The following is a 24,926-nucleotide window of genomic DNA, read 5'->3' on the forward strand; positions in this document are numbered from 1 at the left end:
GTCGGCTACTTCAGCTATCTGTCGATGGTACATCCTATGCAGGGTCTTGTCTTGCCATGGCACTTCCTCTGCTTGAACGTCCTCCCATGTCTGCTGCTGCCTCAGGCATTCCCTCAGCAGCTCATCTTTGGGTGCCACCTTGCCATCCTCCTGGATGCTCTGGGTTCCATCCAGGACAGTGGCTTTGACACTCATCGGACTCTACCCTCCTTTTTCCTGCTGGTGTACAGTCTCTGGGGGGTGGACTTGGGGTGGAAACCTCCATACATTGTGAGGAGCTTCCAGGTCTCCACATCGGCAGCCTCCATGTCCTCCTTTGGCCAGCATACTATACTGGCAGGGTATCTGAAGACTGGCAGGGCGTACGTGTTGATGGCGTGGATCTTGTTCTTCCCATTGAGCTGGCTCTTCAGGACCTGTGGTGGTACTTGGATGTTGCTCTCTTCTTTGTCTCCCCATCATCATTCCCATGTGACTGTGGGATACCAAGATACTTGTAGCTGGTCTGTATGTCTGCTATGTGGCCCGCTGGTAGTTCCACCCCATCAGTCTTAACTACCTTCCCTCTCTCTACTACCATCCGGCCACACTTCTCCCATCCGAATGACATCCCAGTGTCCTCACTGTAGATCCATGTCAGGTGGATCAGCGAGTCGATGTCTCGTTCACTCTTAGCATACATCTTGATGTCATCCATGTAGAGGAGGTGGCTGATGGTAGTTCCACTCTTGAACTTGTATCTGTATCCAGTCCTTGGGATTATCTGGCTAAGGGGGCTCAAGCCTCTGCAGAGCAGCAGTGAGGACAGAGCATCCCCTTGGTATATGCTGCACTTGATGGCCACTTGTGTGAGCTGTCTTGAGTTGACTTCCAGTGTTATCCTCCACAGTCCCATTGAGTTACTGAGGAAGGTCCTTAGTGTCCTGTTGACTTTGTATAGTGCCAGGCATTCACAGATCCATGGGCGTGGCATTGAGTCATAGGCTTTCCTGTAGTCAATCCAGGCTGTGCTCAGATTGGTCTGTCTAGACCAGTGTTGTCCAAACTTGGCCACTTTAAGAGGAGTGGACTTCAACTCCCAGAATTCCCCAGCCAGCCATGCTGGCTGGGGAATTCTGGGAGTTGAAGTCCACTCCTCTTAAAGTGGCCAAGTTTGGACAACACTGGTCTAGACCTTGAGTCTTGGGCGACTGCTCTGTCTATGAGCAACCAGTGTTTTGAGCCTCTAAATAAATAAATAAAATAAATAAAAATAAATAGAAGCTGGCAGATAAGCCTAAGCACATAGTGACACACATTTCTGATAGATCTACCTGAAGAATTTCTGCCTGAGTTATACTTTAACCATACTATTAATTACTGCCTGAGTGGTAACTATAAAGTTAGGTAGTTTGGGCACCCCTATGGGGGTGTATCCACGGGTCTGTATCCGAGCGCCCACGTCTGTCTGAGTAAGTTCATCCTTGCTTAAATTTATTGCAGGTGTGCCCCTTGGCATTTATTTTTGGCATTTGTATGTTGGGTGCGTATCTGTGTTGGTTTCTGTGCAATGCAATGCAATGCATATCTGTCTGTCCCACATCAGATCTGGACGGCAGAAATCCGGACGGCCGCTATCTGGAAGCACCACAACGAAGAATCCTCTCTCCAACTTTTGCAGCCCAGCTCTATCGCCGCGCACGAACTCGCAATCGACAGAGTTGAGATCAGAGCTGCCCTCTACATTTTCATATCTCCGCGGTCTTTTTCCCACCTCGGGCGCGGTGGGATGACGCCATCAAGGCCCGCCCTCCGCGTTGCGGCGTCCTGCTGCGCCTGCGCCAGCCGCGGCCCGCTGCCTCCCCATGGCTGCCGTGGAGGCGGCGGCCTCGGCCTCTCGCAAGCGGCGGCCGCCCAAAGCGCAGTACGTGCAGGCGGCCAAGCGGGCCCGGCCTGGCGGGTGGCGCCAGCTGGAGGCCGGCATGTGCGGCATCCTGATCACTTGCAACATGAACGAGCGCAAGTGCGTGGCCGAAGCCTACAGCCTGCTGGGCGAGTACGGCGAGCAGCTCTACGGGCCGGAGCAGGTGAGTCCCGGGGACGCTGGCCGGGCGGCCGCCTGCCTGCCCGCCTGCCTCTCCCGGGGCCGCTCCGGGATCGTGCGGGGCCTCCCGGAAGACTGGGACCACAACTCCCAGGATTCCCACTCCGTGAAGGGCCGGTGGGGATTCTGGGAAATGTAGTCCCACGACTTCTGCAGAGCCCCGTGGTGGGGAAAAGGGATAAAGTTCAAATAATTAATTTAAATTTAAATAATTTATTCGGAGTCATTTATTGTGGTAACTTATTTTAAGAAATCTATTTTAACAATTCATTTCAATTCATTTATTTTAATACTTTGTCTTAAATGGATTTAAATAATAAATAATATAAATAATTAATTTACTTGGAAGATTTATACCTCTCCTTTGGTTTGGGAGCTCATCGTGCTCCCTCCCCAGTGTTCTCAGTAACAACAACCCTGTGATGTAGGTAAGGCTGAGAGAGAATGATGGGTACAATCTCGTGCAACTATTTTGGAAAATCGCTTTTCCAACCTCTTTGCCTTTGGCCAAGCAGACTGAGGCTGCTAGGAGTTGAAACCCTAAAATATCCAAATCCCAAATGGCCTGTTTTTCTACTTGTTTGTGACAAGCTGGATGGGCATTTTTCCATGGGCTCAAGAGGTAAACATGTTCCAGGTAATATGTACTTTTTCAAATGCTTTGTGAACGCGTGTGCCAAGTTTGCAGAGCGAGAGGAGGGCAGGCTCTCGGGGAATGAGGAAGAAGAAGAGAATGAGGATGAAGATGATGCAGAAGCAGCTTTGAAAAAAGAAGTGGATCAGATTCGAACCTCCACGGAACAGAAGCAGCGTCGGTTCCAGTCAGTGGAGAGTGGTGCCAACAACGTGGTTTTTATTCGAACGCTGGGTGTTGGTATGTGTGCAAGGAGTTTGTCAATAAAATGATTATTATTTGTTTTATTCCTAATTTTATTTATACACCACCCTCCCCAAAGGAGTTCAAATGACATACAAAAGAACAATAAACAACAATCTAAAATAAAGCCAATGACAGATAGTCTTCGTTTATTGACCACAATTGGGGCCGGCAACTCGGCCGTTAAATGAAGTGGTCATCGCTAAGTGAAACCGCGACTGTGCTTATGATCTTCTTTCAGCTTTCCTTTGCTTTACAGACCTGTGAATGTCATAAATGTGAGGATTGGTCATAAAGTTGCTTTTTCATCACTGTTGTAACTGTGAATGGTCATTAAGTGAGGTAGTCACTAAACAAGGACTACCTGTATCTTAAACTTGTAAAAGAAAACTGCTACTATTACCTTTTAGATAGATGACCGTCCAACTCCTGTTTAAATAGCTGCAAGGAGGATACTCCACCACCTACTATACAGTCTGTTCCATTGTTGAATGGCTGTTACGGTTAATTTTGTAAGGTCTGGGAATATTACTTTTGTAAGGATTTCCCTCTCTCTTCAGAAGCAGTTTATAGTTTTTTTTTCAATCCAATAATCATGCTGGCTGAGGAACTCTGAGAGTTGAAGTCCACTCAGAGAGAATGCCAAGGATGAAGAATACTCCGTAGTCCAATCTTCAGCGTTGTCTTTCTAAGCACTGTAACTTTCATTCATGATGTTCGTGAACTGTGTGTTTTCCCTGATTGTGTTGTCTTGCAAATCAGTGCCAGATTTCTTCTCCTGCTACAGAGCATTCTCTTGTTAGATTTATGAATAGGTCTTTTTTATGTCAAAGGGTTGTGCTTCTACGTAGGCCTGTGCTTCTCCCTGAAAAACATCCTCCCTTTGAACACTCATGTTTGTGTCCTCCTTGCAGAACCCGAGAAATTGGTGCACCACATTCTAAAAGACATGCATGCCACCAAAAAGAAGAAAACCAGGGTTATCTTGCGCATGCTGCCTGTTTCGGGCACCTGCAAAGCCTTCCTAGAGGAGATGAAGCGATACTCAGAGACCTTTTTTGAATCTTGGTTTAAAAGCCCCAAGAAGGGCACTTTTCAGATTGTTTACAAGGCGCGAAATAACAGCCACCTGAGCCGGGAAGAAGTCATAAAAGAACTGGCAGGTAAGCGGGGAAGGCTGAGCAAAACGGCAAACTGTGATTGCTTTCTCTTAGGGTAGGTCTCCCACCCACCCACGCCCCCTGATACTGCTGCTCATAATGACAGGAGACAGCTGAAATTAAAATATACTGTCTGGTAGATCTGAATGGGATTGTAGCCTCAGTCTGCAACCAACTCCTTGGGTGGAAGGATGAGATACTTAATACTGAAACATCTATCATGATTTGGGTCCCGTTCTGTTGGGTTTAACCTTATTGTCACCTTGGTGATCAGTGGCCGAAAGGGAGGCCGCAGTGGCTTGCTAAAAGCCAAATTGTGAATTTGTGGATGAGCTGACCGTTTAGCCTGGGCGTCCGTCTTAGCCACTGTGGTGCAATACTGCTTTTTACTTCTGACTAGTAGGAGATGTCCTTCCCATTCTTCTTTTTTCCCCTTTTTAAAGATACTCAACAATAGAACCAGAGGAAAAAAAGCAAGACTGACAAACTAAAGACTAGATAAGAAATTAGAACATGTTACAAAAAAAGAAAAAGATTCCTTTAATTTTATTAAATTAAATTAAATTAAATTAAATTAAGGCAACATTTTCTTGCCTTCTTTTCATCTTCGCCTTGCAGGCATAGTGGGCCATCTCAACCCAGAAAACAAGGTTGACCTGAGTAACCCCGAATTCACCATTGTGGTGGAGATCATAAAGAACATCTGCTGCTTGAGTGTGGTTAAGGACTACGTTCTCTTCCGAAAGTACAATCTTCAGGAGGTGGTGAAAAGCAAAACCGAGGGGCAGCCAGGGGTTTCCAAAGGATCCCAAGAGGACGACTCGTCAGGAGCCAAACCATCTGAAGCCCAGAGGGAAAACCAAAACGAGCACAAAGACAAGACCGAGACCACCTCTAACGACAATCATGAGGACTAGGACCCTGAATGAAATAGCTGAGAAGAAAAAAGAAAATCTGTAGGGGGGCTGGCTGTTAAGTCAGTGGTCGGTGTCTGTTTTTTTAAAAGGTCTTTTAAGACTCTAGGTGACTTGGCTAAAGCACAGTTTGGCTCAAGGCTATGCCTCAGACAATCTTCCCCACCATTCTTGCCTTGTTTGCAGTCGTTATCCTTGGGGGCTCCAGCTGAACGACGCAGGCCACGACTTTCCCAACCCATAGAGTGTCATCTTGCCTTATGCATGAGTGAGTTTTCATTCAAGGAACCCCTTGTTTTCCTCCCTCCCCACCCCATTTTTCCCAAATCTGCTCTGGACGATCCCCCAATACCCTGATTTGTTGGGCAACTGCTATTACATTAGAATTGGATGTGTCAGAGTGAGCAGGAACCGGGAAACGAGCCCTGCTTCCAAACCTGCTTTGCCAGTAAGCATCCAAGCCAACTCCCACCCAGTGGAAGTTTTCCTTGTAAAGTTCTGCTGAGAGCCATGAAATGGAAATGCCCGTAAAACCATTATCCCCTTTTCGATTTCAGCAAGCCTGAAGTCTGGTCCTTGCTGGGTTAAAGTAATATTTAAATGCTCCATTTGCTACTGGAGTTGGGGTTCCAATCCACACCTGAACATCGATGACATAGTGGTTTATAGCCAGATAACATTGGTTGGCCCCATCTTGATAATGGCTGATCCTGTTTACATGAAAAAGGCCTACCCCAATTCATTTTACAAACCATGATGTGTTGCTTTTCGCACTTTGCACGAGGCGTGAATCCATTCCTTAGGGATTAGTGTTACATGCAAAATAGATAATCGTGGCTCACCCTCTGGCTAGTGGCTGACACTGTGGCTAGCCTATCCCCGACCCAGTGCCCTGTATGAGTTCTGTCCTTGGCGAAAGGATGAAAACATTTTTTTTCAGTTGTGGCGTTGAGCCATGCTTTGGCTTTTCAAATTTACCGAGCAAAAATGCAGCCGGGGTGGATGGCAGGCAGAGTGGATAGTCCCTAAACCATGACTGGAGTTGAGAGTAGAAGTAGCTGATAATAGAGGAGAAAAGTTGGCCCATGAATGGTTGTTTTAAAATTTACCTTTTCTGTTTTGTGCTGATCATCATGATTGCCCCCCCCCCACTTTCTCGTTCAGGAGTAGAGAGATAACAAGGCTACATGGCCTATTGGCTTATAGTTTTGGAAGGCAGTTGTTAACTCTCTTCATCCTCAACAGCTTTGTGTTTCCAAATCCTAGTTTTCCCAAGTAAATTATGGGAGCTGTTTACTGCCAGATTTCATGTGATCATCGTCCAGCAGTTTTCTAGTTAATGGGCCAGCATCCTCATGCGAAGTCTAGCATCGCTTGAGAAGAGAAGCCCTGTATGTCCCACCCCCATTGAGCAGGCATCTCTGTGGTCCTGGGGATCTGGCCCCTTCTCTCAGCTGCTTTCTCTGGCCAGAAATTTTACTTCTATCCTGCCAGATGCTGTTCAATCTACGAGAATAGGCAGAGTAGTCCTCTGGTGCTGCTTCTGATCAGCGAAGATTTTCAGGTTCCTCCTGCGGCTCTTTTAGCATCAGGTGAAGATCGAGCGTATGAGAGCGTTCATGGGTTTACTTGTAGAGACACAATCTCAAGCAAATTGTAAAATGTTAACCGAGTGGGGCTTTGGGGAAAAATATTTATTTTGTTAAAAATGCCCTATTTGCAGCTACATCGTTAGAAAGAGATGTTAATGCTCCAAACTCATAATTATTGTTTGAATGTCAGGGAGAGGAAATGAGGGAGTCTGCTAACATTCGCCCTTACTGCCTTTAAAAAAACCAGAGCAAGTTTAACTTTTGTTTCTCTGTGAGGAATTTCTTGTCTGAAAATAAATGTTCACAGCATAAAATCTTTTGCAGGGGTATAATATTCTCCAGTTTGTATGTGGTGTTCCTTTTTTGTACATTGTTTTCTATTAAACTGACCTTGTTTTGGTTTGGAACAGATTGGCTAACACATGTTCTTTTTTTTATTTTACTGCCCTGCCTTTTGTAAAATCGAGACTCGATGTGTGAAAATAAATGATCAGCCTTGATGGGAGCAATTGTGCCTTTTAAAATCAGCATGCAAAGCAACAGATCAGTGTTGGCTCATTTACTCGCCTACTACTATCCGCAGCAACTGCCCAAGAGTATCTGCTTTGTAGGATTAAAATCTCCTATATATCCACAGAAAGGATAGGAGAATCTAGAGCAGTGTATTTCAAACTTGGCAACTTTTAAAATGTGTGGACTTCAACCCCTGGAATTCCCCAGCCGGCATGTTTCGATGGCCAAATGGACAGTTTTGATAGATTTGGGAGTGTTGTGACCTCAACGCCCGTCCAAAGTAATTGAGAGAGTCCAGTTTGCGGTCAAAAACAAGGTGTTTTGAATGTAGAAACTTTGAGTTACTTGATTAGTTAAGACATCTAGCAAGGTGAACCAGCAGCCTACCTTAGACTAAGAAATTTTCATTTATTTGTGCATAAGATATCCTGTTTTGCGACTTAACGCCAGCCGTAACCATTTGCAAGAGGCTATCTAGGACAGACAAAATTCAAGATTGTGGCGTTTCTGTATTTTAAAGATTGTATTGTGTTTTATTGATCTGCGTCCGTAAATAAAATGAAAGGTCTTAGAGAAGGTGGAGAGAGAGTTGTTTGCAGCTTTGCTGGAAACACAGAGCAAATGCTGATTGCCATGCCAAAAGGAATCTTAAGGTTCTAACAAATGCAGGTGGAAAGTTTTTTTTTTTAAACCACTTAGAAACCAAAGGGGGAATAATGATATCCTTTGGAAAACCCAGAGGTTTGCAGAAATTAAGAAAAAAGTGTTAAGCGAGGGAGTAAATGCTTTCCTCCAGAACAGCCTTGGCTAGGAGTGTGGTGTCAGCCGAAGACAAAAACAGTCTGCTCAGAAAATGAGGTTCTCTGGAATTGATTTGCCTATTTTCTTTTAGCAACCGGAGTGCTCCTCGGGACCCGCACGCTTAACCAGACCCAGGCGGCTGCTCGGCTTTCAGCTTTTCAAATCTAATTTCATCTCTGCAGAGATCTGCCGGCTGACCTCGCTCCGAATGGCGGCGAGATCGAGAGGTCGACGCAGAACTAAACTTGACCCCACTCCTGTTTTCGCAGTTGGTTCCTTCTGATTTTGCCACTGATGGTTTTGGGCAGCTCTCGTACAAATTCCACCTTATGAAATTAAAAAAAGAAAAAGAAAAATCATATCTACTTCCTTCTAAAGTTGGGGAGATTGGAGTAAGTTCTCTAGCTACTCAAGGAGTGAAACTGGAAAAGAAAAAGGGCTTTTCCAACAGAACGTTGGGGTTCAAATTCCATAATCTCCAGCCAGCATGGCTACATCCATTTCCTAACAATGTTTTTCTTTTTTAGCAGAATACTTTTTTGCAATTGGAGGTTCCACCTCACATACTCATGGGTTTCTCCAAAATGTGCCTAATCTTTCTCGTTCATTTTGTTCGTTAAAACATCCCTGAGACCGGAAAAACCAGCTCCCTTTTTGAAGACCTCTTTGATGCAGTCGATATCTCTGGGGCTTATTTCTTAGTTTGCTCCTTAAAACTCAAACCTGCCCCTACATTTTAAAAACTAGTTCAAAACTTTACATTAACTTTTCAGGCTGCTGCGAACGCTCTTCTTCAAGCCCCTGTGGACCATTTCATGATGCCCGAACAGCTGAAGAAACAAAGCTGGTTTACGCCCATTATTATGCTGGCTTCTTCTGTTAATGACTGAATATCGACTTGACTTTAATCATGGTTTAGATCATTTTTCTATAGAGCACTCCTCTAACGTTCCCTTGAAATTTTTACTCAGGTTTATACAGCTCGTAAAATATATTTGGTTTTCATTTTTCTGGGTTGTGCTTTTAAACATCTATTAAATGAAGAAAAAGAATTTAAAAAGGAAGGAAGATTTCTTTGCAATGGGATCCAGTTTTACAGTAGTAATTATGCAATAGTTTTTGCTGAAGGAGATGACGCCATCTTTCCTTTGCAGTGATACCAGTTTGATAACTAATCTGGCAGAGGTATTGCAGACTTTTCTCCCACAAAGCTACTATGGGTAAGTAGAATCTATTCTGTATATACAGTATTTTCAGTGTACAAGGCCTTATAAAACCTCACCATGCATAAATAGGTCTCTGCAATCTTGGTTCCAAGGCTGAATAACCTGCAAGTCACCTCTCTTAACTTATCGGCTAAACCAGAGTTTTGCTGTTCTCTGGTTAAATTATGCAAAATTCCACTCTTCACTATAGCTTACTCTTGCAGCCAAAGTGCTGATGGACTGCAAAGGCCACAGTGCTCTTTCATGGAAACTGCTCCCCCTTCAGAGCCAGCTTCTGTATTATTCAGGGTCAAGCTGTTACAACACTCACCTTTCGTGGGTACTTGTACGGTGCTGTCACTTTCTTGACGTGGTCTTGCAGCTCCCGTGTTAATTTCTCTGGGTCGTATGAGATGAAGTCGGGGGACAAAACCACAAATGCTTTTACCACCTGGAAAACAAAACAGCCTGGAAAAGCTAGTTTTCAGGAGGTCAGACTGCATGAAAACAAGAGAAAGGTAGACATCGTTCCTCCCACCCAAAACAGCGGGTCTTCGAACTCAATAGATACCATGCAGACAGGAAAAAGAAGTGTAAGAGCTTGATTTCACTCTAAACGGGGCTTGCGTTTGGAACATAGCAGTCATTGGAATTCTTTCATAATGGTTTCATTAACTTTCCTGGAATAAATACACTTACCAGGAATTCTTGCGTCCTTGTGCCTATTTCGAGTTCAAGTTGTCGAGAGAAGCCTGACACAGCGTATATTGGGTTCAAAAGAAGGTATTTGCCTCAGTGTGCTACAAAGTTTATTTTAGGTACAGCCAGAGGCCTGTATAACTAATAACCACATGCAACTCTGCTCAGAAGGATGTCCTATTGCGCTCAGCAAGGCACGCTTGTAAGTAAGGCATAGGATTGGAAATTCGCTAGACGGAATGATGCTTGTTTTTAGACACAAATGAAGTTGTAAATTAAGAGTGCATCCTAAAGAGCTAATTTACACACGTGGCTAAGTCTTGAACGCAGTGGGGCTTCTGACTACAGAGAATCCTGTAGAAGTCAAGCCTAAGATGATGTGGTTCAATATGTTGCAATGCTCAAAGTCAGCATAAATAAATGGGGTTTAATTTAAAGGTGTCTGTGGGTTCAGAGAGACAGTAGCCATCTCTCTCAAATGGAGTCCTGTCCAATCCTGGTTTAAGGTAAAGAATTAGGGGAAGGGAAAGTCACGGCCCTGGAGACACCCAGCACCAGGCATCACCTTGGTTTGCTGGCCTAGAGGCCACTTCTCTGTGGTGGTTGCTACATGTCCAATATCTATTTAAAAGATACAAAATCCAAGACTCCATTTGGGCAACAGGTTAAGAAATTGTTTCCTTAAGCATAGCTTTTTGAATCAGTCACATTTGGGTTCATTCACCATAAGCCATGGTTTGCAAACCACAGAAGGTGGGTGTGCACAGCTTTTCAAGCAAGTAAGCAAAATAAATATAAAAATAAATATAAAACATGTATATAATATTGATATAATATGTAATATTATATATATATATATATATAAATTATAAATATTATACATAAATATAAATATAAATTATATTAAAATAAATTATAAAATATATTAATATATTATCTATATATTACAATGTTTTATAATATTTATATAATTTGAATAATTTATAAAATATTTATATAAAATATATAAAAAGAAGCAAGCACCTGGTGCATTAAAATCAGCAGAAATACTACCTCTGTATTCAACTTTTTTCATTTTCTAGTAGCGCCTAAGCAGGAAACCTGATTTGCAGATTGATAGGAAAGTTTCATTACCTCCCCTCTGACCGTATCCGGGCTGCTGACAACAGCTGATTCGACCACTGCTGGATGTTCAATCAAAGCACTTTCTATTTCAAAAGGCCCAATACGATATCTGGGGAAGAAGGAGCCAAATTATTGTATACATGGAGTGTATGACTTTTGGTGTAGGAGTGGCATTTGGCAGAACAAAAGCAAAATGTGTATATTTAAATATAATTACAGTTCAACAGCCTAGCTCCAGGGCTGCTCCTACCTGACCTTGGTTGAGCTCAAAAAGCTAAGGAAGACTGGATCTACTTAGGTCAGTGTTTCTCAACTTGGCAACTTTAAGATGCGTGGACTTCAACTCCCAGAATTCCCCAGCCAGCCATGCTGGCTGGGGAATTCTGGGAGTTGAAGTCCACGCATCTTAAAGTTGCCAAGTTGAGAAACACTGACTTAGATGGAAAAGAGATCCCAAAACCAAGACTGGAAATTGAAAAACAAATGAGGAACGAAAGAAAGTTAGAAATAAACAACCAAAAGATTGGAGGGGAGACTGTTAGTTGTTTATCTTAGCAACTCGGTCCACATGGCAAGGAACTGGGAAGAAACGTTTCACATCATCAAAGAGACTCCACCTTAATGAGATCACTAATCAATAAGGGTTGGCCATTTCTTTGCCCTCTCCAAGATTTTTGATTTACCCTTCATTCTATTGGATCTCTGACTAATTCTGGGTTCCTTGATTTTGCCCTGCTCAGCTAGGTGGGGTTTAGCAGAAGTCACCATGACCAAGATGGAGTTGGCCAAGATTTACAACTGAAGGAAACCAATGATCAACAGCAGGGTTTTTCAGGACCGAGCTGGACTTGGCCCAGGTGATGATAATGATGATTTTGTGAAGCTTTCCCACCCTCACAGTTTTTGTAATGCATGTTGAAATGGACCAACCCAGAGGAGATGATGACGTCATCAGACCTTCCAATAAACCACAAATACCCGTCTTCGTCCATCCGGCCGCGGTCACCAGTGATGTAGAAGTTTCCCCGGACAGTTGCTTGGGTTTTTTCTGGCTGGTCCTGGACATGAACCAAATAATGTCTGTGTATTAATTCAAAATATGGGAAAAGATGATTGTGGTCGAAATGTGCAGAATTGGGAAAAAGGCTAAATCTTCTTTCCCCAGGGTCCATAATTCAGTTAGGGCTAATATTTCTATTACTTCCATGGTAATTAAGTCAAGGAGATGAAGGCTCACCTGAAAGTTTTGCTCCTGAAAAAACAGGTGTGCCATTTTGGCTGGATTTGGATTGGCGTATCACACTACGTTGTTCTCGTGGTGCGTTTGTTTTTGGCTTGTCTGAGTTATTTCTACGAAATGTCTGTCTGTGTCAACCCAGCTGTTGTACCTGGCAAACTATGATTCATGGCTTAGTGTGACACATGAACCAGGTGACTATGGTTTGTTCAACAAACCATGGCTTAACACCCTGTGGGAAACCCCAGTGCTAAAGAGTGTAGGGAAGGCCGCGCTTGAATTTCTCCTTACAGCAGAGATGGGCAATGTCTGAGGGACTCAGTTTGCTGCTTGGGTCCCGGTGATGTCAAGGGAAGGTCAGAAGACATTTTTTCCTCCCGTTTTTCAACATTTGGGGGGTTCAGTATGAGGAGGCAGGATCTCTGAGAGGACAGCCACTTTATCTCTTCCTTTAATCCCCTGTCCCAAGTGATAATGTCTGAAGATTATGCTGCTCATTTTCAGCACCAAAATGGCCAGATTCTACTGGCACGATTTCAAACTAAGTTTTGCAATGCCCTGGAGGTTTTAAGCATGGCAGTGCAAGCAGGGGCCTTCTTCTCCTATTTGCATCCTACATGTTGACAGAGAAACCAGGACAACTTGGCCCCCCCCTAAAAATTATGCCATTGCATTCGGGGAAACCTGTTGCAGGATGGCGAGGATCACAAATGGGAAGTGGGGTCTTGCATGCAGCCTGAGAACCCCAAGTTGCCCATGGCCCACTGCCCATGAGTTGACAGCAACTCTCCTCAGTGTGGTGGTCTCCAGGATGTTGGGGCTTCTCTTCCCACAGTTTCTGCACAATGAGGAAAGAAACTAATAACCTGTAATGGTATGTGGGAAAGACCTTAGGAGACAGGCCAAGAGATGCTGCCAAGGGAATGGTCAGATAAGAGACAGCATAGCCCACAGCTGGACAGTGGGTGGGGCAAGAAGCTCAGAAGAGACTCTCCCTAGTTTCTCGGGCTGTAAAGGAGACGGGGGGAGAATTGTACGTTCAAACTTGCAAGAATCTGTTCATGTAGCTTTACAATAAGGTAGAATTAGCTCATCTGGTTGTGATGCCTATCTGGATTACCCCGTGAAGCTGACACACAGCTTCCTTGGAACCTTCTGATGGATGAAGAGGACTCCCTGGTTCAGTGCTTACCACATAGCGAGAGAAGAAGCTAAAGGGGCGTTTGGATTGTATCCTAATAGTAATGTCTCCTTCCTCTCCACAGGGCAAAATCTTACCATCTTCATCTATAATCTAGAAAACAGCAAACACAGGGGTGAAGGAAGAGTTATGGTTAAGTAAAAGCAAAGGAACTCAATTCCTGGTGACTTTGGGGGCACAACCTTATAATTTGCTTGGCAAGAACAGAGAAGTGGGTTTCCCATCACCTTATTCTGGAATATTTTCCTTTTTTTTTTTTTTTTTTTGTCTATCCCAGATTGGCTTTCAATCCTGTGATCTCCTGGTGGTCTCCCACCCAAGTCCTATCCAGGTCTGATCCTACTTACCATTTTTTGTTTGGTATCCGTTAAAGTTGGTGGTGAGGCTAAGAAGAAAAGCCACCCCCCCCCCATAAATACAAGGGTTTTCTTTTCCTACCAAACAGGCCTTCTGTTCTTGATCTCACCTGACCCACCGGGTAGGTGAATGGTCCTACCTGAACATCGTAAGGTGGAGCTGCTGTCCCCATGGAGCCTGGTTTAATTGACTTCCCTTTCTCGTTTATCGTTATTATTCCCTGCAACAAACAATTTTGAATACTCATGAGAGTTTCCTGGAATTGCACTTCTTTTTAAATGTTTGGTTTAATGATCTATAAAATATCTATACCTTCAGTGGGAATTCCCCAGTCATTGAATTACCATTCTATGATAGAAAGCACTATTCTCTTTTTTGATACCTTGAGCGTGCTTCCAAACTGTATTTTTTATCATACAGCCCCATGGCCCCCAGCTGGCACCTCTACCCTATAGCTGGGGTCGCACAACAGACTTTCCCTGCTTAATAAATTAACCTAGTTTCTTGGTTCAGACAATACCATAAATGAACTAATAAAATGGACTGCGTTCACACTCAGCCATTAAAAATAACGTCTGTAAAATCTCAACCCTAAATTTAGCCACCTTCAGCCACTGGATCCTTAACTCTCCTGGTTAAGGGAAAGGTGCTTTTATGAACATGCACGTACGACTTCAGTTTGCCCGTAGCCTTCGTAGATTTGCAATCCCGTCTGTTTTTTCCAATGGGACATCACTTCTGGGTTCAACGGCTCCCCTCCAGTCAAGCAGTGGGACAGTTTCTTGAATGTGTAGCTTTATGCAGAGAAAAAGAAGAAACAGGTTTGGTTTCTACAGTCATTCAGAGCCTCTGTCATTAAGCAGGGCGCAGTGGCTGCCTGCAAATTCTGAGAGGGGACAGCAGTGGGTGGTGTTGCTAGACAAAGCTGTGTGCGCCAAGAGCCTATCCTGCAAATTTTAGCTGGTTGGCAGCTCTGTGTCTGTCCGTCAGGGCCTGTATAGATTTCATGGCTATTTTAAATTAGTTCTGGGGTTGTTTTCAGACTGGATTATCCTCAGATTATTCATCTTCCTCAGTTAAGGAAGGAACACAAAATAAAAAATGCAGTGGGAAAATGGCATTGTACAAATGGCAATTCATGTTTTCCTGAAGAGGGACAAAGTCAGGGTTCAAGAGATCCTGAAAGCAATGATGTATAGAGTTGCAGGACTACAGCCTTGCAGAGAAAGTCCACTGCACCTAGAAGAGAGCAAGCTGAGCATTCTGCCCTGTGTTGATAACACCCAGTAGGTAGCAAACTCCTTGAAGGTTTTAGTTACACAGACTCTTTTGGTCTCACAACTGACCAGTCAATCGTTTATGCAGACGGGTTAATTGATAACCAGGTACCTGGTAAGATCCTGCTGCACCAGCATGCGGTAGGCTGTTGGGGCACTACACAGTGTAGTCACTGGGTACCTGGAAAGTGTCTAGAGAGAGAAAAAAGGAAGGGGAAGAAACAGATATGAAATGATGGAGCAACATCTTCCACTTTCTTTAAAGCTGCCCTTCTGAGTTAAAGGTTGGGGAAGCTATCACTCTCTGGATGATGCTGACCTACAACTCCCAGCAGTACAAAGTCTAAAGTTTGGCTAAAGGCCAAAGATAATGGGAGTTGGAAAGTGAAGGTCTGTGGGCAATCATGCAAACTGGAGCTCAGGAAGGAATGAGAAATGAACAGCAGGGATAATGGTCAAGATTTGAGTTCATTCAGAGCCAGGAGCATCCTAGATGTCATGCCTAGTCTGACCCATTAAAAAAAATCTCTGGATACTGCTGTTCACTTTGGGTTTCATAAAAATACAATGGCATGTTCATTTCTAAATGAGCAGAGAGATGGACCAAGGAGGGAGTTGGTTGCAGAAGGTGTCAAAGGTCAAAATATATTCCCCCAAAGATGGGATGTATAGTTCTTACATTTAGAACCTCCTTTGGATCAAACTGTGGCATGCTGTGTATGAAGACACTGGTGCCTCGAAGCCAAGGAGCAAAGACACTCCCCAGAGACGCCTTCACCCAGCCAGTATCAGACATGTTCCATATGACATCTGAAGGTTTCAGGTCCAACCAGTACCTGTGAGGCACAGACATTCTGGGTGGGACTCTGGATTCTCTTCAAACAAAAAAGATCTCACATAATTTTATGTGGCCCTAAATTTTCTATAGGGTTCATCCTGTCCCCAGTTCTTTACTTGCAATTGTCACCTGGGGCTATCACTTCTCCAAAGGCGTTGTGTGAAACCCCAAGAGGTTGACTAGACAGTGATCTGGTTGGCTGTGATCAAGTCTGACACATGCAAGGATATGAAGAAGAATACCTTCCCGATAATGCCAGGCCCAGGGCTAAGCTGGTTTGAGAGTGCTCAACCATCTTTGGAGAACCTGTGGTTCCACTTGTGAAGAATATAGTCATTGGTTCATCACTCTGGGTTTGAACACAGTTGTGGCTGGAAGAAGCTGCCCTGAAATAAATACAAGGAAGGGGAGCAGCAGTGAACAGAAAGGTTCACCCTTCTCACTTTCAAGAGTGAAAACGGATTAAACAGATTAACTGACTAACTGATCACACCACTCCTGAAGAGCCTTTTTATCTTCATTGTTGGCCATCTCATGGTTCACTGTAATACTGCCAGTCTGGCATAAGTAATCACAGGCCACAATTTTGCAGCCAAGTCTAATGTATGCTGACTTGAAAGAAAATCTCACTAAATGTGTTGGGAATTACTCCCAGTTAGGCGTTAGATTTGCAGACTTAAATACCTCTCGGGCACATAATGATTGTGGAAAATGGCACTCGGCAATACAAAGGATCTGTGTTGTTTGTTCTAAGTGCCTGCTTATTTTATTTTAACAATATTTAAAAAGCAGCCCCATTGAAAGCGTCTTTTGTAGCTTGTTTTTTTCTCCCTTGGAAATAGATTTCGGAATGATTGCTTTACAAAATTGCTGTCTTTAACATTTCATTCATAATTTACATTTCTATCACTCGCTGTTGCATGGAGAAGCTGAGCTCCAGGGATGGAAACAGCTACACATCACATATCCTTCAGAACTGGTTTGAACAGTCAGTTACATTCTCAGATTGCTGGAATATAGACTCCACTTCAGAGTTCTCACCTGTCCCTTCTCAGGCCTGTGAGCATATATACCCTTGCTAGGTCCATTTCCCTATTTCTCATAGTACTCCCAGGCTCAAATTATCCTCCTTCAGACACATTATACAAAGACCTACCTTTCTGGAGAAGGTTCTGATGGTGGGAAAGATGGAAGGAAAGAGAAGAAGAGGACAACCAGCAACAGGGTGGGTAGACTCAGTTACAGTGGTGATGGGTGCACCGTTGGAAATGCTGAAGGACCAGGTTAGGGAGAGATTGTCCTGGAGAAAATCTATCTGTATGGTTGCTAAGAGTCAACAATGACTTGATGGCACGTAATCAATCAATCATAGTACTCCAGAGCACTGTTTTGGCCTTTGTTTTGTTAGAATTCTATCCCATCCTGTCCCAAAGAGTTTAAGGGGATCTGTCTTCATCTTAGAGAGACAGTTTGGTGTCGTAATTAAGGCGTCAGGCTAGAAACCGGGAGACCATGAATTCTAGTCCCACCCTGGGCACAAAGCCAGCTGGGTGACCTTGGGCTAGTCACTCCCTCTCAGCCCTAGGAAGAAGGAGGCAATGGCAAACCACTTCTGAAATCTTGCCAAGAAAACTACAGGGACTTGTCCAGGCAGTTGCCAGGAGTCAAGACTGACTTGAAGGCATAAAAAACAAAAATCTTCATGTTACCCCCCTAACAGCAACCCTGGGAAGTACGTTGGGTGAGAAAGACTGATCCAGATCCAAGGAGTAAAGTGGGGATTTGAACCTGCCTCTCCTTGGTCCCAATTTCACACTTAACAACTACACCACACTGGCTCCATCAGGGTAGAAACCTGGGGCAAAACTTCCAAGGTGGCCTTCAGCCAAACCCACACAAGGGCCTTCAGACTCACTTAGCATTCTAATAATAATTTCATGCATGTAAAGGAATACGTATTACTCCATACTTTGTCTTCTCTCAAGAACATTTGTTGTAACTAAAATAATCTGTCTGGTTTGGCGGAAAAAAGCAAACCTTCTACCATCCCATAACTAGACTTCATGAAGTATGGGGGAAGATCCTCAGTAAGACAGAGATGGGTAATCTTTTCAGGTTCTGGGTGGCAACAGTAAAAATCGAAATGCCCAGAAGATCAATTTTTCATGCTATTGAAAACATTGTATAAAAATGGGTGGTTTAGAAAAAAGAAATCACAGAATTCCAAAGTTCCCATCTGCTTTGGTTACATCAAGGTAATCTGGCACATAGAGGAACTCAAGTTATGCACCTCTTACTAACTATGAGACCATTAAGCCCCAAATCTTACATTATTTTCTTGAAACTTTGATTATTGGAGGACATTAACATTCAAATGGCTCAGGAATTAAAATGGCTACCAATTTCAATTTGTCTGTCCCTCTGGATGGGGAGCTTCATTGCATCTGCCCTCTGGATGGTCATTTAGCCAAGAGTGACTGATGAGTTGCTACCTTCTAAAAGGTAATGGTTACCGAGTGCCTGCCCTCCCCAACATATACCCTATCTGTCCTGTGCAATGTGCTGCGGGCTACTCATCAAATCTTTGCTACTTACCCAAATAGCTCCTTGAAGTTTTGCCATCCCTCTCGCCTGCCTTCAGAGATCAACAGCTTGGTTTGCAGAAAGGGACATGATGATGAGATGGTCTCCACCACAGGGGCCAACAAATCATTTGTGATGATGCCCTTGGCTTTGGAAACTTGGAGCCTGTACTGGATATCTCTGGCTGTCAGCTGTGGGGTCCCTGGGATGGAAATGATCCCTGGTAGGATCAATAAATACTTAAATTTGAGGATGTTCTTAGAACTTTGCTGATTCACAAAGAACTTTGGATGCTACATTGTTCCATCCAAAAGGAGCAAGAATGGAAGATGAGTTTCTGGGTCATCGTTCCTGAATCCATCATTTTGACTTTTGGGAAGCCTGGAGGCAGGACATTGGAGGCAGTGACACAAATGAAGGTAGAATTCCATCCATCTCAGTCCAAGATCCTTCTAAGATGCCCCCCTCCCCCAATACAGCAGTGCTACATACTTGATAATACTGGCATAGACCTGTCCATGTAAAGAAGCCTACCCTTTACGAAACCTGTAAGACCAGCCTAAAATTAGCTAGCCATACCATTGCATTTCTTCTTAGGCCCATTGCCTATCAACTGGTATTCAGGATTCACACCTTCTAAATCTGGTGGTTCTATTTTGCCGCTGTAGTGGCCCATCAGTTCTCTAGCAAAGACCAGAAGCTAAAGGCCATAGTGCTCCTTTCTTTGTTGCCTACAGCAACTGGTATTAAGAGAGACATCTCCTCTGGATGTGGAAGGTCTATCCCTTAAACCGTCTGTTGTTTCAAGGGTGGAAGTCATTGCCAGGGAGGCCTGAACAGATCTTCCTATGTCTAGGTGTTTTTTACCTGCCCTAATGCATGCCACAATCAACATCCACCACTCGGGGACCCGAGGCAGAATGAGAATCACCCGGTCTCCTCTCTGCAGGCCACAAGGGCCCATGAGTACGTTGGCTGCCTTCCTGGAGACGAAGCCCAATTTTTCAAAATTCCATTTCACTTCTCCTCCTTTGCCATCTATCCACCAGAGAGCTGGGTGAAATGGTCTCCCTCCATCCTGCAAAACAATAGTTAGAGACAATGCTTATTGTTTCCTCCGCCATATTAAAGAAGCTCTACCAGCCAATAGAAGAAGAAGGCTTCTCAGTTGGGATGGTCAGCAAAAAGTTACGTCTCTCGTCCTTATGGTTAGAAAGGAAACTAGAGAAAGGCAGGCTGGGCCTAGTAAAATCTCAGAACAGCTTTGTCCTCCAGACATGTGGATCATCGTTGGCTTGGGAGCTCTGGAAGTTGAAGTTCACACATCTGGAAGGTTGGGGAAGATTGGGGAAAGATATTTTAGAAACATAAAAATCTCTAGAGAACAGGGAGTGGGTTTTCAGGGTCCAGTTTTTATTTTCTTCTCCTCCATTACGTGTATGCTACCCATGTTTCTTTAAAATCGTCCCCAAAGGTAATGCCAATTTACAAAATGAGGATTTTTTAACAGATGGACCGCTGCAGCCTACAATGACAAACGTTCAGGGTTTCTTTGTGCTTGAATCTTGCGTATTTAAAAACGACATGTATCATGAAGCAGTAGGAAACGAAAGCTATAGAATGACAATAACAGCCGCCCCGGAGGTAGGGATGCTGGAGGTGAGCAGGTCAATGCCACTCCACTTTGAACTGTTGATTCGATTCAGATCACTCATCTGAATCTATCTGGAGAATCAAGCAGATTCCATTCAACGCTTTGACTCGAGACATAAGCCAGGTTGAAGTGACTTTTCAAATCGAATTGGAAAAAAGGCTTTGGTGCGCATCACGACTCCTTTTAGAGACACTGACATGATTTGAGGATGATTTAATAGTTAAGTTAAGCTTTCTTATCCACTTTGGAGAGTCATTTGAAGTTGAATCAGCTTCCAATTAAATCTCTAAATTAAAGCCTTGCATAATAATGGTGAGGAAATTATGTGCGCTCTGTTTGAGATTTTATGTATGTATATGTGTATATATATATATATATACACACACACACACACACACACACATACATACATACATATATACACACACACATATACATACATACATACATACATACATATATATATATACATACATACATACATATATGAATGATAATGTTTGGGCTTGTTTTAACATAGGCTTTAATATCTATGTTTTTGTCTTATTTGCTAAGCAGGGGTAGAATTCTTAGAAATGATTGTAATCTCTTATTTTGATTTATGATTCATATCACACTGGATTTTGCGGTTAATCATCGTATGCAGTACCAATTTCATTTTAATCATGATTTAAAGTTCTAAACTGATGCAAGAAATTTGAATGCACAGAACTATACCAATGTTACTTTTGACATTTTTGAATTTAGTTTATCATCCTTGTCAATCTCTTTCTTATTTACATTTTGCTTTTCTTACTTTAAAAAACCCAATAAAGTTAATTCAAAAAATTAAGATAAAAGGTCCCAAGAAGAAGTCTCATCTGGACAGAAGAGAAAGCCGGCATGCAGTTTACCAGGTAAGTGCTGAGATGCGAATTATAATTATAATTTCCAAATGTGCATTTGCCCAAGTTAGAAGTTTCTGTTCTTGAACTGTACAAGGGAATGGAGTCCTGAATGATATTTTCTTCTGTGGTGCCCCTCTCTTAATATTTTTTGAAAGGCTACATGATTTGCTTAAATTCTGAGGTGGGCAAAAAGATTGGGTCTCAATCTGGTACGATGTCTCACTCCCCTTTAATTATTTGAAGAAAAAATGGGATATGGGGACGTGCACATCGGTCAAGAAATTGCCCCTATATTCCTTGGAAGAAAACTTACCTTTTCAATTTTGGACCATTTATCCAGCACGTCGTTTGCAAAATTAAAGTACTTTGGCACCTCCTTTTCACCCTGATTAATGGCTTCATACTCGGAAAGATTGAGAGAAGTAAATGTCCTCCCGGCTTGAAGGAATGATCCACTAAGTGGTTTGCTGCTCAAGATGGGCTTCAGCAACTCACGTTTGATTAATAATATTTTCATGGTGGGACGGCGGCGATGGTGAAGACCACACGGTAGCTTGCAGCTGGCTCTTCAGGGAAGGAAGTGAATGGAAATGAAGTCATCATCACATATAGCATGTGAAAGAAAATCTAAGCTGGATGGGGAGTTGCGTGTTGATTCTTCTCCATCTAAAACTGTCAGGGATGTTTATCAGCAGGCACGGTCCAGAAAATAACTTCATTTAAGGGGCAAAGCCAATGCAATTCATAAACTATTGGCCCAAACCCATTGAGATAAACTAGCTGAGATAAGGCACACGCTACCACCATGGTAGTAACATTGGGCAATGTATTGCTTATTCTAGGTTCCTTCCCCTCTCTTCAAATCTATCCCTCTTCCATAGAATTATTTCAAAGAAATAAATCACACATAAATTCACATCTAAGATGGCCACAAAGAGACCCTGGAAAGCCAAAATTCTGCAAGTTTCTTCACAGTACTCTTGCGAGGACAGATAACAAATTGTGGAATACGTTGCAAAGGGGGGAAGAAATTGAATGATAAAAATGGCAAATAAAATAATGTGGTTGTTCTTACCTGCAAATGATCAGACAGGGCAAGCTCTGTTTAATTTGTCTATCAGAAGCTTCCACCGGTGGTTGGAAATGCCACCTCCTCTGCTTTCAAAAATGCAGAAGAGTTTTATTTGCGCAATAGATGGCTTTCAGCAGAAGGGATTATCCGTTCATGGGAACATGGTTTTTTATTTCTCCAATTACACCGCCATTTTTAAAAAAGGCAAAACAGTGAAAAGGAAAGGATAAGAGTATCATTGCATCAGGATTAATTCTGTGCAGGTGACAAGTCATATAATCTCTCCAAGAGGGGTGGGCATGGTGGAGGAACATTTCACAAACCTTCTTCAACAGGAGAAGAAACTTGGCTTTAGCAATGAGAATACAAATTTCCCTATTTAATTAGGGGAAGGGTTGTGGTTCTTACAATGACTATAAGCAGTAAGATCCAATCGCCTGGCCATCTCTTTGCATTGTTCTAGAACACAACATCATTCTGGTATATTTGCGTATTGTTCTGGTTGGGAGGAACAGCCATAGGAAAAATGAGAGTAATCCACTCTTTTTCTACTCTAGGGACTAAGCATGAAAGGAAAACAATCTAAGAAATGTTCTCTAAAAATAATCTTTGCAGAGATTTTGGCTTTCTTTTTCAAAGAAGAGGAGAATTTTCCCGCACCCCAACTTTATGACTTAATGAAGCCAGACAGGAGTTAAGTTTAGGAAATTGGACACTAATCCAAACAGGGTCACTCTACAATCCAGATTCAGGAGGAGCTAAGATGGCGACAGAGCAGCAGCTTTTCTAACTCTAACCCTAGCCCTAGCCCTAGCCCTAGCCCTAGCCCTAACCCTAACCCTAACCCTAACCCTAACCCTAAGATATTTTATATGTACTATTCATTTTATAAATAGCCTAGCTAGTTTTTTAGTAGTTTTTTAGCTCCTCTCTCTGGTGGATTAGGCTTTTATTTTATTTAGTTTTAAGACACTTAGAATTTTAGAATAAGGATTAGATAAGATTAGGATTTTAGATGTTGGATTCTGGAACCAAATAGCTCTGGGCGCCTGCCGATGAAGACGAAGAGAGTGTTATTCGTTACTTTGAAAATCAGCTAAGGAAAACAACATGGGAAAGAGAAAGAAAAGATATGGCAGCAGCCCGGGATCTTTTTCTACTCTAAAGTCAGCCAAGCAATTAAAGACAGAAGAACTTCCTTCACGTAAGGAATCTAAAAGGCAGCGCTCTCATTCTGCTTCAAACACAACACATCACTCTATCAATCAACTCAAAATGGATGACTTCCTGAAAAACTATCAGCCAACAGCTATAAGGAACAAAGTCCTATCCCCATCCCCAGCCTTCTTAATAGATTTGACCCCCTGGAATGGGACTTACAAGCAGAGGTAGAAAGTTCACAACTTTTGGCCATCTCTGCTTCTATCCCTGGGAAGTCTTCCCCTCTTCGATCTGCAGCTATTTGCTCTGCTGCTGAGGGACTGATGCAACACAGGGGAGAGGAATTACAAAATAAAAACTTCACCGATGTTATATCTAGGCAACACCTTCTGATGGCACAAACAGTGCTTTCAATATTTGACCTCTTCGCTATTGTCAGCAACAAAGTGGACTCGATAAAAGAGTCACTTGCACGATCTGTTGACTGAAAGATGGACACTAATTTGGATTTGACTAAAAGTGCAGTAGACTCGCCACATGACCAACATTCAGAGGCGCTTGCCAAGCAAGTTTCTCCTTTCCAAGAAGTTCTGGATAAAAGGCACATACATCATAATTGTTACTTACAGCGGAATCAGATCACTTTACAAATTTCAAATAAGAGTTAATAAGGGAAAGTGGAGATCCAGAAACACAGCTGCTGCTTCCCTCAGCCAACCTCTCCACTGCGAAAGGCAGCTGGTGGATCTACCGAGAGTTGAGTGGCTTCCTTCTGGGAGGGATTTTAAATATATTTTGCTGACTTTTAATTAGCCCATCATAGCAAGTATGTTTAAAAGGAAGCCTTTCTTGAGTAGGTTTGAGATCTATCCTATTCGAGTGTTCAACGAGGAGGGAGTCAGAGCTCTGGTAGCCTGTTCTAGTAAAAAGAGTGTCATTCCTTCCAAACCTAATTGCAGCAACTATAAAGCTGTTATTTCTAAGGATGCTAGCCCCCTCCCTGTCCTTGAGAAGCAGCAGTAAAAAAAACCCCACTCCATGCCTCCCACTCATCAGCGTTCGGTAGAGCTTTTGGAGTCAAGCTCGATTAACTCCTTCTGCACTTTGCCTGACTCTGAGCAAGTGGGCATTATTAATAGGACTTGAAAGATCTGCTAGAAACCATACGTAAGACAGCGAAACTCTTAATAGATCTTATTACCCCGAATGCAGATAGAAAAAAACACCCTTTTTGAGACCCCTGATAAAATTTCTCTGCATTCAGACCCAGCAAGCGATAGCATTATAACAGAGGCGAACAGGCAAGAGGACCTGAATGGCTGCTTCATCACCATGGTACAATGAGAAGAAAGCTCCAGTGCAGGAGCTGATCTGAGTCCTAAGGAGGTCAACCCCTGTCCGACGACCCCATTCTGGTTTCTGCTACTACTCCAACAGGTCAGCCTACAAATGTATTTTTGCCATAGGCTGCTGACTGACAACGTCACTTGGAGTTCAACCAGCAACCCGGTAAAAGAGAAGGCAGGCGCATAATGAATCAGTGTGTCTTTTTTGATCCAGATGGAATTTTAGACAACATTACCAATGTGGAATGGCTGGAAAACACTTGTGCCTCTCCCCAAGTGCACATGACCTCTTTCCCTATTCCTGAAAATGTTAAGCACACAGACCAATTCCATCTATTGCCATG

At 43.1% G+C, this 24,926-nt stretch overlaps 2 protein-coding genes across 3 annotated transcripts; one reads left to right on the forward strand and one right to left on the reverse strand.

Annotated features, from left to right (window-relative positions):
• The first annotated feature begins 1,715 nt into the window (after positions 1-1,715).
• THUMPD1 (THUMP domain 1 NAT10 acetyltransferase adaptor) lies at positions 1,716-7,126 on the forward strand. 2 transcript variants are annotated; one of them, XM_088148099.1, is made up of 4 exons: positions 1,716-2,066; positions 2,765-2,957; positions 3,875-4,123; positions 4,739-7,126. In XM_088148099.1, the coding sequence occupies exons 1-4, from the start codon at positions 1,845-1,847 to the stop codon at positions 5,035-5,037; spliced, it is 963 nt and encodes a 320-aa protein (XP_088004225.1). In that variant the 5' UTR covers positions 1,716-1,844; the 3' UTR covers positions 5,038-7,126. The 2 variants fall into 2 exon arrangements, with proteins under 2 accessions (XP_088004225.1, XP_007425041.1); XM_007424979.4 differs by lacking the exon at positions 1,716-2,066 and having other exon boundaries at positions 2,074-2,957.
• Positions 7,127-7,575: 449 nt separating this feature from the next.
• LOC103065469 (acyl-coenzyme A synthetase ACSM4, mitochondrial-like) lies at positions 7,576-23,704 on the reverse strand. The gene is made up of 15 exons (XM_025164633.2): positions 23,456-23,704; positions 22,079-22,250; positions 21,317-21,569; positions 19,330-19,540; positions 18,475-18,682; positions 16,122-16,265; positions 15,721-15,877; positions 15,154-15,233; positions 14,435-14,558; positions 13,904-13,984; positions 13,399-13,500; positions 11,900-12,027; positions 10,979-11,078; positions 9,477-9,596; positions 7,576-8,266 (listed from the first exon to the last, which is right to left on the reverse strand). Exons 3-15 carry the CDS (start codon positions 21,518-21,520, stop codon positions 8,180-8,182), a joined length of 1,746 nt encoding a protein of 581 aa, XP_025020401.1. The 5' UTR covers positions 21,521-21,569; positions 22,079-22,250; positions 23,456-23,704; the 3' UTR covers positions 7,576-8,179.
• Between the last annotated feature and the right edge of the window lie 1,222 nt (positions 23,705-24,926).

The sequence above is a fragment of the Python bivittatus genome, unplaced genomic scaffold (genome assembly GCF_059951505.1).
Source record: "Python bivittatus isolate LINGU-HERP-01145 unplaced genomic scaffold, Pbiv_v1 ctg000560_np1212, whole genome shotgun sequence".
NCBI classification, from domain to species: Eukaryota; Metazoa; Chordata; class Lepidosauria; order Squamata; family Pythonidae; genus Python; species Python bivittatus.